This window comes from Aedes aegypti, chromosome 1 (assembly GCF_002204515.2).
Source record: "Aedes aegypti strain LVP_AGWG chromosome 1, AaegL5.0 Primary Assembly, whole genome shotgun sequence".
NCBI lineage: Eukaryota > Metazoa > Arthropoda > Insecta > Diptera > Culicidae > Aedes > Aedes aegypti.
Genome location: NC_035107.1, coordinates 155,548,076 through 155,564,545, shown reverse-complemented (window position 1 = coordinate 155,564,545; position 16,470 = coordinate 155,548,076). Strand labels below are relative to the sequence as shown.

The 16,470-nt window shown below is 36.1% G+C and overlaps 1 protein-coding gene across 1 annotated transcript; it reads left to right on the top strand.

The window, feature by feature from the left end:
* Nucleotides 1–1,221: 1,221 nt before the first annotated feature.
* Nucleotides 1,222–13,115, top strand: LOC110678629. The gene is made up of 3 exons (XM_021851750.1): nucleotides 1,222–1,922; nucleotides 2,061–2,183; nucleotides 12,216–13,115. Exons 1-3 carry the CDS (start codon nucleotides 1,578–1,580, stop codon nucleotides 12,843–12,845), a joined length of 1,098 nt encoding a protein of 365 aa, XP_021707442.1. The 5' UTR covers nucleotides 1,222–1,577; the 3' UTR covers nucleotides 12,846–13,115.
* Nucleotides 13,116–16,470: the final 3,355 nt, after the last annotated feature.

Genomic DNA, 16,470 nt, shown 5'->3' with positions numbered 1-16,470 from the left:
TTTTTTTTACACGGCCGTGCAAAAAAAGTTTCCATACAAAATTTTTCACCAAAACCTTATTTTTGCATGAAACGTCGAGAATTGGTGTTAGTTTTTTTGCACGGTTTTTGAAGTTTTGAACTGAAAACTTTTTTTGCACGGTACGCATCCCCCGTGCAAAAACAGAATCGGGTGTATACCAAAACGTGCTACTGTTTCCAAGCTACCTTGTGGTATTTTAGGTGGTTTTCCCGTCCAACAGAAAACAGAAAAATAATTCGTGTAAGACTGGCTTATTTTATTAGCTCCTATACAACTTGTATGGAATGAAAACTGAAGGAAAAACTGATTTTTTTTTAAATCTAGGTTTTTGTCACTTACACCCCTTTGCTCCCAACCCACTAAGGGTCAATTTCTTCACCTTCGCCTAAGCCGTAAACCACGTTTACCCATACGATTAAACCAGGTTTAAGGCCTAAGCGATGGTGAAGAAACCGCTTATACGATCAGTAAATCTGTGAAAATGATCAATTTCAACCGAAATTACGGTATTGCATCCGTAATTCCCTCTTGTGCTTTTGTGTTATTATTTTACAAATTCTCGGTCTTAATTTACTAAAGTTTAATCTTTTTTAATTACAATATATTGAAACACTTAGAGATTTGATTACCGAGTAAAATGAAAATAGATCGGCCCCAAAACGGGGGATTTAATTATTTATGCGACTTTTGCCAACATTTCCGAAATTCTGGATCTAATATCTATTTTCAAAATTATGATTATGATTTTTATAAAAAATGTTATCCATCATTGGACAATACAATGTTTTAGTTACGGCATTTGGTCAAATCGGTTAATAGTTCATTTTTTTTTCCACCCGTTCTTAATGTGCCTCAAACCGTCATCGACGACAACCAATATGCCAGTTATGTCCTTGCGTGTCTCTAAGAGCTATCTTACTTTGATGGAGCATGAATAAGAGACTGCAAGGGGTACAGTAAGCGCTGCAAACCACCGGAAAAACCACCCAAACACACCTTTTCTCACTCCTGTGATTTCTCTCGGCTCTCTTACTCATCATAAAACACAATTGTACAAAGCTCAACAAGATACGACCAGCAGGCCGACCGCAGGGAAAACGACTACATTCACCTACCGTATATAATTTTGAACTTTTATCATACCGTGTGCTCGGACAGAGAGTAACCACTCGGCTTCTCTCATTCAGAGATCATTTGTGTAAGGGTCCAGTGCCGATGGGTACATAGAGAAATCAATTCTTAGTTTTGCGGACTGGCGTGAAAAAGTGTGATGGGAAGGAAGAAAAAAAACACCTCTCAGTCATTCAGTTTTGAAAATTGAACTTTAAAGTCAGTTGTGCTCAGAACGTTGAGCAAGATAGACACAAACTGGTCAGGAAGCAAGAGAAAGCCGGGTGTAAATGTTCAAAAGTGCATGACGACTTGTGTACGATACTTCCGTTGTGAAAGCGCGCAATTTTTCAAACGCCAATACTACATGTGCACAAATGGTGTGATTGCAAAAAACATCTGAATACATATCGTGCATTACTTCAAAAAGTGCCTAAAGCTACTAAATGTGTGCAACTATTTGTTATATCTCCCATATGCATTGCGCAAGGACACGTGCCAAAAAATCGTTACTTCAATTGTGTGTGCATTTCAAACGAGTACATGTGATACGGAAAACCATGCTGCGATTAACTAGGATTCTATCTAAAATTACAGTGGTTTCGCGCTGCCCAATCTCATGGATGCTAGTGATCAGTGCATGTATAATGGGTACACATTGTTTGCCTTTAGACCATCTGAAGTTGCAAGATGATCTGTGGAAGAATCCGTGTACAGTGAATAATTTTAAGTCCTCTAATGAAACCAAAACAACGCTTTCGCCAACAGAACGGAGAGACCATCTGATTAGGGTAAGTACACATTTTTCCATAAATCAGTTATATTTGAAAGTTATAATATACGACATTAGAAAACTTATATAGCAGCTTAAAATAAACCTCAATTAAAGCACAGATAAATAATACTAGTATTTTCCGCTATTCCTACAGATAAATGAATCAATCACTAGAACATTGCTCGAGTTGACGCAAATAACAGACAACCAAGAGAATACAGACTGGAATTCAGCTCAAAATCAGGACATTTACAAATTCTTGAAACCATTCAAAAAGGTAAGCAATAGTTAGCTTTTATGCTAGTGGTATGTTTATGGCAAACAACTTGTTAAAACACATGTGTCACAACGCAACAGTTCAAAAAAGTGGTTAAATTGAGGTGCATCGAGACGATAAAGGTGAGAACAAAATTTCCGCGCGTATGAATAACAAAACACCGGGCACATGCTTTCGTTTAAACGGTAGCACACAGTAGCCTAATGATAATTAGTTCAAATTGTTCGATTCTGCTGAATCTGGACAGCAAAGGCATGGGAAACAAGGTATTCCTTCAGCCGCTGATGCTAACTTATTCGAAAATCATACTTATTTGTTCTTCCATTACCCCAATCGCAGCCCTGGCTTGCAGTATATTGAATTTGGCATCTTAAAGAGAATTTTGTTGGTACTGATTTTTACGTACATCCAACTGATTAGTAAGGTGCTATAGTACTTGATCTCACATGTGCTAGACAACAGAAAGTACGATTTATTTTCCCGCGGATCCAGCGAAACAAGCGCGCAGCATATTTTGCTTTACTCTATCCACGCCGCATATTGAGGCATATCATTATCATAACGATATGATCATGATCCATATGAGAGTGCAGTGCGTTTCGTGTCGTGCAGATGGTTTCTTTACCGCTCCTGGTCGTGGAAGCCTCCGTGCAAGAAGCTTATCATTAAATTATCTTTCACGCTTCTGGCTTTTCGATCGCGTCATTGTGCGTTCGTTCATCACCACCATAAGTATTCAAGATTCTGGATGCTATTATTGGGAGGAGGTTCGTAAACATCATTTCATATTTTCGCTTATTAGTCGTTTTTTACTGCCAAAGGAATTTCTCCCGTAAATTACCCATTGATGAGAAGTTACACAATGTGCAGCAACTAAAGCTGTATATGTATTATTTATAAAATATACCGCCTTGTTCTAGCCAATTTGGTTGTTTGTATGTTCATTTCGTCTACTAGATGAGGTTAGCCGCCAATGAATATCAAATTCGTTTTCACATATATGATTCACACGCTTTCCTCAAGCGAATGCTGCCTATTCTGTGATTCGTCATCATTTTGGCCACCTAGATGAAACCATTTGGTTACGATCCAACAGCGACGAAATATGTTTTCATAACGAAGCTAAAGCTCGAGCCAATTCCCAATGTATTCGAATAAACAGCGATCAAAGGATCAACAACATCAAATCCAGCACTCATGTTACGAGGCTAATACATAGCAAGATAGGCAAAACATAACTTCTGGGTTTTCTATTTGTATTGCCAAATTATATAAATGTTTAGAATGAAAATTGCCACACAGACGAAAAAAATCTCTACAGCGACGACAACGGCCTCGCATCAGCACAAATCTAGTAGTCTCAGGGCCCAATCCAACAATAACACCAATAATGTTCTAAAACCTCAATGGCACTGGTATATATGCAGAAAAAATCACACCGTCTGCTTGCAGCCCCCGGAGCAAAAGCTTTGCGCCGTTCCGACCTGTAATTAAAATTATAACTCATTATCATGTCACATCGCAGGAAGACGAAAGAGCACCATATCGTCGTTTGCCTTTTTCAAAAATTGATCCATAATTTTAGAGACGAATGATCCTTTTTTTTTTCTTCACGAATCCAAATCCATCATTTCGCGCCCATACCGATGGAGGTGCCCGATGTGGTGCAACACCCGTGCGAAAAGATTCTCGCAATCCGCGTGTGTATAGTTTTGTGCAACTTGTACGGTGGGTCCTTCTCAACAAGAGCGGATCGATTGTAATTTTGTCTGGACATAAAAAGTTTGATTTATTTTCCATGCTCAGTTCGCACACTTAACCCATATTTACAATCATATATTGTCTCGGAGAAATCGAGACGTGAAAAATAAGATTAAGGGGAAAAGACACCGTTTTACTATCCTGCGGCATTCTTCCGACATTACCGCTTTTAGAAATAGCCCAAATTAGCTAAACTGATTTTATACGACAACCGGCGCCTCATCTCGTCGTGCCATGGCATGTTGAAAACCGCATTTTGGCTGCAACGTTCAAGGAAGCCGACGGGTCTTAGTAGCGTTGAATGTTTCAACATTTATTTGTGTGAACATCACATTTCTTCTTTAATTTTACGAATTTCACTTTTGCCTAATACGCCCTTTATATATCGAATATTTGAAAAGTATTCTAATGCTTTTAATCTTAGCAGCAAATCAAACACGCTTGGTACGGTCTCTTCAGTTTCGGGTGACTTGTAGAAACATCAGAATATCTTGGATTGATTGTAAAAAAATTGCTATTAACATTTGTGATATTTTCCGTATACCTACCGATTGAAAAGTTGATCGCACTGAAGTTTGTTTTTCTTAAATGCGATTTTCTCAATAACATCGTTCTAGATCATAACCAATCGAGAGAACAGCTTTGGTGATTGCCATGATGATGAATCCTATTTCCAAATTCTACGCGCTACGCAAACGCATTGTTCTAGGGAATGTGTGTTCGATTCTCGCCTCACTTCTTTAGCAAAGAAGATTTTCCTACTTTGCCAAGGGACATTGCATGCTAATCACCTGTTCAGTATCGGTGTGGTGTTTTCTTCAAAGGCTTTTTTCAATTTACGCATTCAAACCAATTGCCCATTTTAACTCTCGATGTTCAAGTCCAAAAACGATCAAATTTCCGGCGGCATATTTATCTCAAATATGCAACTACTATTTGAGGAGCTACCTAAGGTAAACAATCAATACCAATACCAAAATAATAGCATTTAGTTTAGCGAGTGTATTCGGTTAAATAACAATAGAGTAACCGCATAAAAATATTCCAATAGTCGAAGCAGTAAAATATGTGCTGCTTATCTAAAAGCCGAATACCGAATTTATTGTAATAAACCTACGTAACGCCGACGGTAGGGGATGACCGCCCCCTAAGAATTCTATGTGTATGCGAAAATCAAGAATCAATTACACAGCATCGACACAGCATGTCGCTTTTTGGAGACTTAGGGATAATAGATTATCACTGCTGCTTCTATTTTGTTTAGAACTCGAAGAAATGATTAAAAATCGCGAGTATTTTTGGTGAAGGGATAAAACCGCTCACCTGCCGGATAGTAGCGACCTGAGAGAGGCTCGCGAAGTGGAAAAATATCAACGTCATATGCAGCGCATATTCCACTGTCACGAAACGTCAAATGTAGTCCGTCATTTTTATGGCTGAAAAAGTGAAACGTGTTTTCAAAATATCCTGTTATTGAAAATCTCAGTCAACGGAGCCGTTTTTCAAAAGATGCTGATAAATCTAACTACAAGGCTTGTTATTTCTAATGTCTGCTACGTTTGCTTCCATGTAATTTCACTCAAAAGCCTATTGTTGCTTCGGTGTGATGCAAACGCAATATTTTTTTGCTGAGATGTAAGAGTGTAGCTTCGATTTATAATCACCTTAAGGTGATTATAAAACAAAGCTAAACTTTGAATTTGCAAGTGCACAGTACTGGAGAATCTGACAACAGTTCGCGTTGAAAATCAATCAAACTACTTGCTTGCTGGTGGTGATCAATGGGAAAAATTTTCAACGCGGAGCGCTGTTTGGCTCCCAAGTATTGTGCTCTTGAAAATTTGAGGTGTTGCTGCTTTCTATAATCACCTTAAAAGACGATAGAGTAAAGTTGGGCAAAAGTTCGAGTGGGGCAAGAGTTTCTTTTTAAGATTTCTAGCTCAATTTAAAACAAAACTTATAAATGTTATGGTGGTGCGAATTCTATTCAAATAAGAGACTTTCACTCCAAATTTCATAAAAATTTATTGATATTTGGAAAAGTTATGGCTATTTGCTGTTTTTCGACGTGAATGTTGTAATTTTCGGTCAAACTTTCGTTGCATGGAACCAAATGAAGATAAAATCTTTGTCAATATTTTATGTAAGGGCGTTTATAGACCTATCATAATGATGCTTTGAGGTGTATTAGTTTTTGCATAAATGCTTGGAAACAATTTTTGGCCCATAGTGGGGCAAAAGTTCGACGCATGTATAAATCCACATATTATCTTCAAATTTACAGAAATTTGCCTGATCGAGCGGAAGTCACCAAAATTTTACATTTTGACTCAGTTTTGCGGAAAACTGCTATTTTTGTGTATATTGCAATTAACACTGTTTCGGGCAAGTTTTTTATGAAATTTTAGTGTGTATTTTTCGGCAAACTTAAATTTATGGCTGTTATAAAGTATACATGTCATAAAAGTATCGATATTCTGTGTTTTAGCCAGCAAACTTTTGCACCACACTAGATTCGAACTCTTGCCCCACCGGTGGGGCAAAAGTTCGTTTAAGACAATCAATTTTGAAACTGTTATAACTAAAAATGGGTAATTATTTTGACGCAATTTTGTTCAGCAAAATTATAGCCAAAATGTTGTAGGTTCACTGTATGGTATTTGTTTTGATTCAACTGCTATTGTTTTCCTGGAAACTTTGATTATACCACTAAGGTCGAACTTTTGCTCCACCATACTCTATTTATAACAAGTATGATGATCTAATTGTCTGATTGGCAGTGTATCCAAAAAATAAATTGTGTTCTCTTGGCGCGTTAAAACGCAAATGAAGCCGTAGTACATCGAATATTGTGGTATATTCGCCACTCATTGAGGGGTGAATGATCATTTTAGAGCGTTATCCTACTCTAGTTTTTCTTCTTTTTTAACCTACTCTAGTTTTGAAAAATGTCTTCTGTTTAAAGGAGCTCTATGTTATACACTTCTTGACATTCTCAAATGGTTTACATGTCAAATAGGATTCAAAGCATCTTCAACAAAAAGAAAAAGGTATGTTTTTTTTTCGAATAAGACCGATTGAGTCAGATTTGTGCAGAAACTGTAATTTTGATGGAACAGCATTTACGAAATTTGAAATATTCAAAAGGATCAATATCAAACGACATCTCAACAGGTCACTAAAACTTTGGGGAATGGGTTACATACATGCCCTGATTCGCTACTCGTAACATAGTAACGCACACGCTAGTGGCTATGCACAAAAAAATCGCTAAAAGGTAACGCGAAAAATATTTGTATGGCGAAAAGCATCTAACGAGTAATTTCTCAAAAATGGGAACTATTTTCGAAAACAAAATTTGGTACCGGTTGTGCGTAACGATGATGGCTATAACGCCTATCAAATAGTTTTTTGATTACAGCTTCCACTCACAATAAATTTGGAGTTAGATGCCTTTCCCCATCCAAAATAAAATGAGAAAACTCCTGCTAATCAACTGTGGACAAGAGCAAAGCAGGTAATCCATTGTTATACAATACTAAAGATATCAAGGAAAAAATATCCGACAACTTTTTTGACTTTTGGCCACTGTTTCAACAATATTTCACTCACAACGTAAACTGAGCTGGATGCAAGTACCAAGCAACATCCTACGGTCAGTAACATAAACGTTGTTCAAAATTTAACACTCTTCCCTCATCGTGGTAGAACGACTGAGAGGTATTGGTCACGGTTCTCACTCACAAGACCAGGGTTCACGGCTTTTCAACTTTCCAAATCAATTTCATCGATTGCTAGATCGTTTTTTGTCACCGCCGGTTGTTTTTTACATTTCAATTATATAATTACACACCACTTTCGCGATGAGACAGATGTGCAGCTAAAATGACGTGATATTACAATCTGAGACATTGCAATTATTTATTCACCCGCGCATAAACGAAGCTACACAAAATTGAGTGTAATTCGCATAAAATTAGGCTCTCCTGAACCAACACAACGGGTGTGTAATTTTAACACTTGCTGAAAAACGTGCTCCTGGGATGATTTTTGCAATGTGAAGAAAGCACCGCAAGCATCTTTGTGCGTCGTGAAGTTTAAAACAATTAAGCAGAAATCAGCACTTGATTTTTCTGGATGTATAAAAATAACATAGACGGTGTTTAGAGTCTGAGCCACAAGAGCCTGATTTTGTGTAACTTTATTTACGAGAGCATTGTAACGCTATCAACACCCTGCATATTGCATTATTTCTCAGAATATTTAGTATGTAAGGTTGATTTTGACTACAGTGGCCGTCGCATATAATCGTGCACAATAAAAATGTAATATTAAAGCAATTTCAATTCGCACAGTCTCCTGATTTCGTGCCGTCGTGTACGTGAAGAAAGGTGTATGGAAATTTTGTAAACAATAACCAGTTTTGTTGTAGATTTTACGTCAAAGTGATCGGTATATGCAAATACCGCATTAAACATCAGTATCCAAATGCATCATTCATTCATTTTTTAACTAATTGTAAGTTATTGTAAATTTTGCACCTAATCGAACGCGACGTTTTGGTCGCACTCCAACCAGCCGTTGCGAATTTGACGTCTCACCTTTGACTCGTTCGCTGGCGACGATTTGTCGGTCTGTTTCAAAATTGGCGGTGCATTTTGTTGTCGATGAAACAGACAATTTGTTATTCTGCCTCGATTAAAACATGTGTGCTGCTAGGGTAGATAGAAACACATTGTGAATTGAACGTTTCAAATTCGGTTGTCGAAAATAGTAAAATGGTGCCGAAATTTATACTAGTTCACTGCACTTGTTTTGATCACAGCAGAGGACTATCGCCAAATTCTCCACTATGACTAAGCAATAATTATTCTTTCAACTATGGCAATGCCGCAGTTTAGGCAATCCATTAAAATCAAGCGCTCTATCTCAAAGTGTGAAAACGTCATCTTTATGTTGGTGCTAATTATTTTTTTCACCTGATGATTTTTTTACGATGAGCTTTGTGAGTAGCTAATCCACGACAACAGCAACTCTCAAATTTACGGTGAATGCAAGCATCATGGCCTGGCATCGACAAGCTGCTAATAAGAACGATTTGTTTTTTGGATCCCTCCGCCATATTCCGGTTAACAAGATCAAAATTCATTGACATGTGTGACACCATTCAAAACTAGTTGATTGTTATTTTCCTTATTATTTAAAAAGTGTTTCGATAATTATTACTCAACCTACGTCAGACACAAAATTCTGAATCATACACGACTAAGTTGATTTGAGAAGTAAACAAACTACAGAAAATCTATCGCTACACTGACATCGAAAGCTAGGAAAAATTTTAAAAGAAGAAAATCCTTAAATATTACGGCTGCCATCCAGCGCCTTTCAATCGCGTTCATTATTATGTTTTAATTTTTCATGACTTTTATTACATGTGGTCTTTACAAATGTGTGGCTATGATTTGTTTCATCTTGCCCACTGATTGCGTTTGTACATCTTTGTTTGTAAATTTCTCTTTAGTTACAAAAACCATTGCCAAAGAAGAGCGACACATACTCATATGAAAAAAAAAACTACAAGCAATTCCAATTTTGTTCCCTTTTATTTGAATGATAACTCAGAATTTGAAGTAAAAAAATATTTTGTACTGTGGATATCTTTTTAACACTGCACGCTGACATAAAATTCACAACTACAAAGAAAACAAACTTCTATGCTGATTATCAACGCGCGCAGGACAATTTGTTACTGGTGGCTTTTCGTACTCATGCTGCGTGCGCTAAAGCAGCGAGCTCGATTTTGCGCAAGGGATCATCTACGCCTAATACATTCAGTGCCGTTGGGGGACCACTTAGCGTCCACGTTCGGACTTCAAATTTTTACCTGTTTTTTTCCTACCAAAACGAGCACTTTACAATGACAAACTTATAACATTTCGCATTTTCAAAAATTTCAACCTAGTGTTTATGCATAGATTAATCCGATTAATCCGTAAACGCCAAAATGACCAAAATATTTACGCATTGTACATGCTGTCATTTATTCGAAAATATTTTAAGTATAAGAGTAAAACGCATTGACATGAGCATATACACACTGAGGCAAAAATCTCGCATGATTTTCATAAGATCACACTAATGAACGCGTTTTTTATTATTATTTTGTTGGTTCATAAGACACTTGTGTATTTCATTCGACGAGATTGAGATTCATAAGACAAGTGTAATTTTTTCATAACAATCAATTGTCAATGTCATAAGAACGCTTATGAACCCCATTGCTCATCATTGTGAGGTCATTGTGTGCCACGTGAGGCAAATTTTCTCATTTCACTATCAGAAATTCAATATGGCTTCCGAAATGGACGTGTTTGCTGATTTGTCGCTGGCTGACTCCTTTTCTAATGCATCAAAGGGTAAATATTTTCTATTTATCATCAATTCCGCTGTAACTAACACTTTCTTTCGAACAGATTAAGGAATTGAATCCAAACAATAAGATTTGTGAATGAAAATTCACAACAATTTGTATGACGCGTAAGAAATCACAAACCCCCCTCATCCATTAATCCGCCCCTAACGTAAACCCGCAACAATTCAGGCGTTCTTCACAACTTTTCTCAATAATGTTTCGCTGCTATGATATACTTCTTTGCGTTCAAAACAGATTAGCCAACTAGAGAAAATCGAATTTTCATCCATTTTGTCGTATCGCAAATCGATTCTAATGCTTACAGTGAAGTGCTTTGATCGAATTGCGGCGTGACAAAATGGATGAAAATTTGATTTTCCCAAGTTGGTTAACCTATTTTTCAACGCGGATTAGTATTATTCATTCATTGAAATTTATAATCTAAAGCTCAAATTAAACAAGACAGTCTTATGGAACCAAGAATTGATCAGAACGTAATTCAAAAGACTATCTATGAATTTTGTTATCAAGCCAATGATGGTTCATAAGATCATCTTACGAAATTCCTTCGAGGTGTATTATGGAAACAACATCTGCCGAAAACCATACGATGGTCTTATGAATTTCAAAGATTTTTCTTGTGTCGTAATTCCATAAGCAAATCTTATGACAGTCTTACATTTGCTTTCCTCAGTGACCAAATTATCCGAACAAACATACGCTTAATCTAGCGCTTATTCGTATAGTTTAGAGTATAAACCAGGTTGCTATGATAGTGATTATGTGTTTACATCAATTCATCCATATAATCGTTCATCAAACGTATTGATTGATTGCATAAAATGATGTTTGTGTTAAAAGATGACAAAAGTACGAAATGAAGAAAAAATTCTTCCCCAGTCAACTTTTTAATTTCAATCTTTAGTGAATGCACAGATGATTTGACCAAAATTATTAACAGATACAAGAATGCAGCCGGGAACGAAAAACCGCATTTTCCCAAAAATGATAGAGTTGGTGGTTACGTCAACCATGCGAACGTGGGCAGTTATGTTTACCTTCAGCATTTACAGCTTTCACCTCAAACTTTTCGTACAGAAAACAATTATTGTTAAAAAGTTGAAATTATAATTGCCATACTAGTAACATACATGTGCTACCCATAACGCGGGTAGATCACCTTTCCGTGGTGCGTTATGGGGTAAAGATCTACCAGTGAACCCTAGTCCTGACTGCTTCAAACGAAGAGAACAGGATATTATAGTAATCAAAGGAACATTTTTTTAGTCCTTATTACATTTTTAACCCTTGTTGAAAGTGACAAGTCTCGGTTTTCCCGGTTGCCGAGAATGATCTTGAGACAAGGAAAAAAAATGAGTCGAATACAACAATTTGTTTTCTAATCTTTAATTTATTTAGTTCTCTAGTTTGAAGAAGTAAGGACTAGGATTCTGATGCATGGACAATATCGGTGTAATTTCATGGCTTTGTCAAGGGATCCGATTTTTACTGATAAAGGGGCGCGCCTGTGGAGAGTGTACCCACCACATTCTTCAAAGGGTATAAATAGCGGAACCTTTCAATTAGAATCCTTTCCTACGATCAAGTTAGGAATTACAACTGTAAGAAAACCGAATACTTTATCACTTCTCAATACATAGTGATAAGGTAACACGACATGCACTAAACAAAGGACACGGGATATACTACAATAGATCAAATATTGGTCGCAGTGGTTTATGTTCCGAATTAAAAAAAAAAAAAAAAAAAAAACATACATGTGCCATACTAGTAACATACACATATTTAAATGTGACCGGAAAACTAAAAATGTATATCAATTTCAATCTTCTTTGCAGAATCAAACAACATGGGAACGACATGTCCAAATTTACTTAGCATCCGTTGAAGTGATTTATAAAATGCAGGTAAAGATCGAAAAGTCAACAAATTCCGATCATAGCCAGTCCGATAAGCTAAAAGAACTGCGAGGCCAAACGAAAGCATTGCTTTGTGGCATACATGAATTTAGAAACAAAACGAAAAATCGTAAGGAAAATCACACTGGAATTTCGGCAAAGCAAATGAGCGAGAAAATCAATTTCAACATGACGGAAGACTTGATCACGATGGATCTCCACAAGCATTTCCTAAAATGTCGCTTCCAGTGCTTCCTGGAGGATATGCAACATCATGTCAACTCTTTGATCGAAAAGCTAACGAAAGGCAGACCAACGCGAAAGGTTCGCACCACAAAAAAACCAAGAAGGAAGCCGAAAAAGGGACATAACAGAAGAAATGAGCTCAAGAATAAATGCTGCATTGTAAATAATACGCCAACAAGCTCGACCACGCCCAGCCTACCGGTAGGTGAAGTACGGAAATCCAACAACAATAAAAAGAAGTTTAGTGCAAGCCAACAGCCAAAATTAATTAAGCAAAACCAGAAGAAAGTTCAGCGCAAAGGTAATAAAAAGTCAGTCCAGTAATTTCAAATGGGGTTCTCTTGAAGTAGAATTCCTCTGCCGACCGTAGGACAAATGCCAAGCGTGTGAAATAGTTCACTTTATAGAAGACAAACATTAAATCAAATTTAAATGCCTTACGCTTCAAATAAGTATTTGATTATTACGATAAAAGTGAGATATTCACATAGTTACTAATGCAGCAATGATACAGTATTCATAGAAGATTAGAAACAAATCGATGCATTTCACTTACTTAATTTTATGTTTCATTACGATAACCATATGAAATAACTACAGCGTAAGATAGACTGACTAATATATTTCATATGATTATTTATTTACATCATTCAAACAACTTACCGTGCTGTGATATTTGTATATTATGTAAATAATATAATTGGTTTTATGATCAAATCACACCAAAAAGTTAGACGTAATGCTCTTCAAATGATCATTGAATCCAATCAGTATTAGCAGGCGACAATTCCCTGCGGACATCCGTTCAAGGTTACTGAATGTAGTCGTACAATAACCATGTTGTATTATATTGCACAATAAACGAAAGCTCATTTCTCTGTGACATCTGAGACAATAATATTGTAAACTTGACAATATAGTAATATAAGAAAAAAGTTCCTGAATAGTTATTAAGGAAATTTTGAAAATACAAAATAGCTAGTTTTGTTAGTATACGCTGTTATGGATCAAATTGAGCAACTTTAAGTACATACTATGTAAAGTCAGTGCTATGTTAATAAGTAAGATTTGTAGATTTAATTTTCCAGTGCTAATTTATTCTTCCATCATAAATTAATTTATTACATTCTCACAACAGTATTCATGTCATTCAATCGACAATTTGATATAATTTTGATAAAATAAATGAAAAGAATATGAATTGAAAACATCAACTTACTTCTTGAATGGAACTGAAAAGAAATTACTCATACAGTGTTCACTTAGCAAACTGAACAATGGAAAGTACGGACAAAAATTTTCAATACCACAACATGATACTGATTTGCACACAGTTGGGGCGGATAACCGTTTTTTTATTTCTTTATTAGTATCATTCCAAACATTACATTCATTTTTATATCTAGGTGTTCTGTGTTAGAAAACACTATCATCCTAATCATGTGGAGATGTTTCCATGATGAACATCTCATGAGGGCGTACCGCGAAGGCCCCATACTCTGCGCAGTTAAGGCTTTTCAAATTTCAAACAGCTGTAGTTAATTGAAAACAAAACACAATAGTCTGAAATTTTGGGAGCAAATACTTATTGATCGTATGTATAAGGAAAAAATATAAAAGCTTCACTAAGTAATGATTTTTATTGCAATTTTTTATTTTTTCTTAAGGGTGTCCGTGTTCCTAACTCTACGCACTCATTTTTGCAATGCTCCTTATTCTGCGCATTTAGGTTCCTAACTCTGCGCACTCGATAAATTCTTTATAACAGTTAATGTATTTTACTAAAAGCATTACTAACAGTTGAACTCTTCATTTTCTTACTTTATCCGGCATTACGTCCCTAGTGGAGCGTGGAATGTCTCTAACATAGAAGTTTACTGAATGAAGGGAATTTTATCCATAATTCAATCCATGATAATTACTGTTAATGAATGCCATTAAGTGCAACTCTCAAAATAATCGAAATCATTATCACCCTTATTCTTGTTTAAGGCGGATCCAACTTTCGATCGAATCCATGGCCCATTTGATTTTGCTAGGGTGAACGAGAATGCGAATCGCTTTTCGATCAAAAGCGCATTCGAACGTAAACAATAATGGGGGTGTATATGATTTCCAAAACATGTAATTAACTTAGTTTTCTAAAATCTAAACCAGCATACAAAAAGGGTACAAACTACGTCTTTTTTGCGTTCACCCTTGGTTAACGTTAGCTTGGACTGTTTGTTTATGTATTTTCACTAGAAAATATAAAAACCAAATTTTCTTTGGTTCGGTTCGGGTCCGATTAATGAACGATTCCTATTGCAGATCAATAGCAGTACTTTATGGGCGTTTCTATATAGCAAATACGATTAAACCTCGATGTTCCATTACTCGATATTGACTCATGGAACTATACAAAAAATCTAAATAATTTTATTGCATGGTTAGGGAGCATTCAAAAATTACGTCCATCATTGAGGGGAGGAAGAGTCTATGAAAATGTGACAATGCATGCATTAGGTACTGTAAAAAATCGCGACAGGGATTGAGGGGACGGAGTGTAGAAATCCTTAAAATATGATGGACGTCATTTTTTAATCTTCCCTTACTATGATGGTCCCCTCAAACCATTTTCCAAAGCATTTCTATTCCATATCACGATGGTGTCGACAAGTCGATGGTTCCCTTCAATATCGATCTCTGGAGGGTTGATTGTTTGTTGAAAATAACGTTTTATAACTGCTGCGCATAGTAAGGAACATAGTTGAAAAATGGTTCCTTACTATGCGCACTTAAGAAGAATAAGAAAATGAAGAAAAAAAAAAGTTGCACTTTACCAGTGATGATTGCTCGATAAATAAACTAGTGCCTACGTACTAAAAATCTGAAATATATTATCTTTAATTTGCTTCAAATGACTTAAGTGATGAAGTACTCCCTTAGCATTTTTGCTAACGGACAGTCAATGTGGACGTTTTTCAATATTTTTAAAGCTATTTTATTTTTTATTAAAGTAATAAACGTAAATTTGTCAAGAAAGTTCTTCGCGTACTTTTTTATTACTATTGTAGCAATATATGAAAATAAATTTTGAACAAAAATGTAAGTATTTTACCAGATTTTGGTGGATTTTGGTAAAAGTGCGCAGAGTTAGGAGCTGCGCAGAGTTAGGGGCCCTCACGGTACTTGCAATAATCGTTTTCTCTTCATCGTTGCTCTTTTCGCATTATTATGAGAAACTGATTGACTTCTCAAAACATCTTTTAATGTTCTACGATAAAGAATCACTAAATCTTGCTTCATGAGCAAGAAACATTGCAGATTTATATATTTTGGCGATGTTATTGGTGAAAAAGAGGATCTATGAAGAAAAGTCGACCAGCTATTAACATATATATCGAGTCTTTAATTTATTTACAGTTGAATTTTACAGCAAGATTCAAACAATTATAGGTTTTACTCAAAAAATTTCATTTGTTTTTATTGCATAATAGTTATTTATGCAACAAGTTTTTTCAGCGCAAGTTGTACATTTATCCAACGTGGCTCGCCGCGTTGGATAAATACAACGAGTGCTGAAAAAATCGAGTTTTGCTACGAGTTGCATACAACATTTTTTGCTATTACAAAAAATGCCATTCTATTGAATTATTTCTAACAGCACTTTATTTCAAGAGTATCTACATAGCCTTTCATGAAATCGATGACGCATGAAATCTGGAGTATGACAGTCACATGTGATCTGGAGTATGACAGTCACAATTTTTTACGCTTCAATCGACATTTTATTGATCTGCTTGCGATGACGGACCAGGTAAGACGCCGCATGCAATTTTCGACTTATTGTGTATTTCTTTCACTACTGGACTGCGAAGTGCGGTCTCATAAGTGCGAAAGTGCGAATAAAAGTGCGGGATTGCAATGAATCCTGTTGGTGTCTTCAGAGCACTTATTCTTTGATTTA

Bases quoted from the DNA above. Each gene is read 5' to 3' on its own strand.
- LOC110678629 (XM_021851750.1), top strand. From the start codon at position 1,578: ATGTGTGCAACTATTTGTTATATCTCCCATATGCATTGCGCAAGGACA. The intron at 1,923-2,060 runs GTAAGTACACAT...CTATTCCTACAG, and splicing joins GGAGAGACCATCTGATTAGG to ATAAATGAATCAATCACTAG. The intron at 2,184-12,215 runs GTAAGCAATAGT...TCTTCTTTGCAG, and splicing joins TCTTGAAACCATTCAAAAAG to AATCAAACAACATGGGAACG.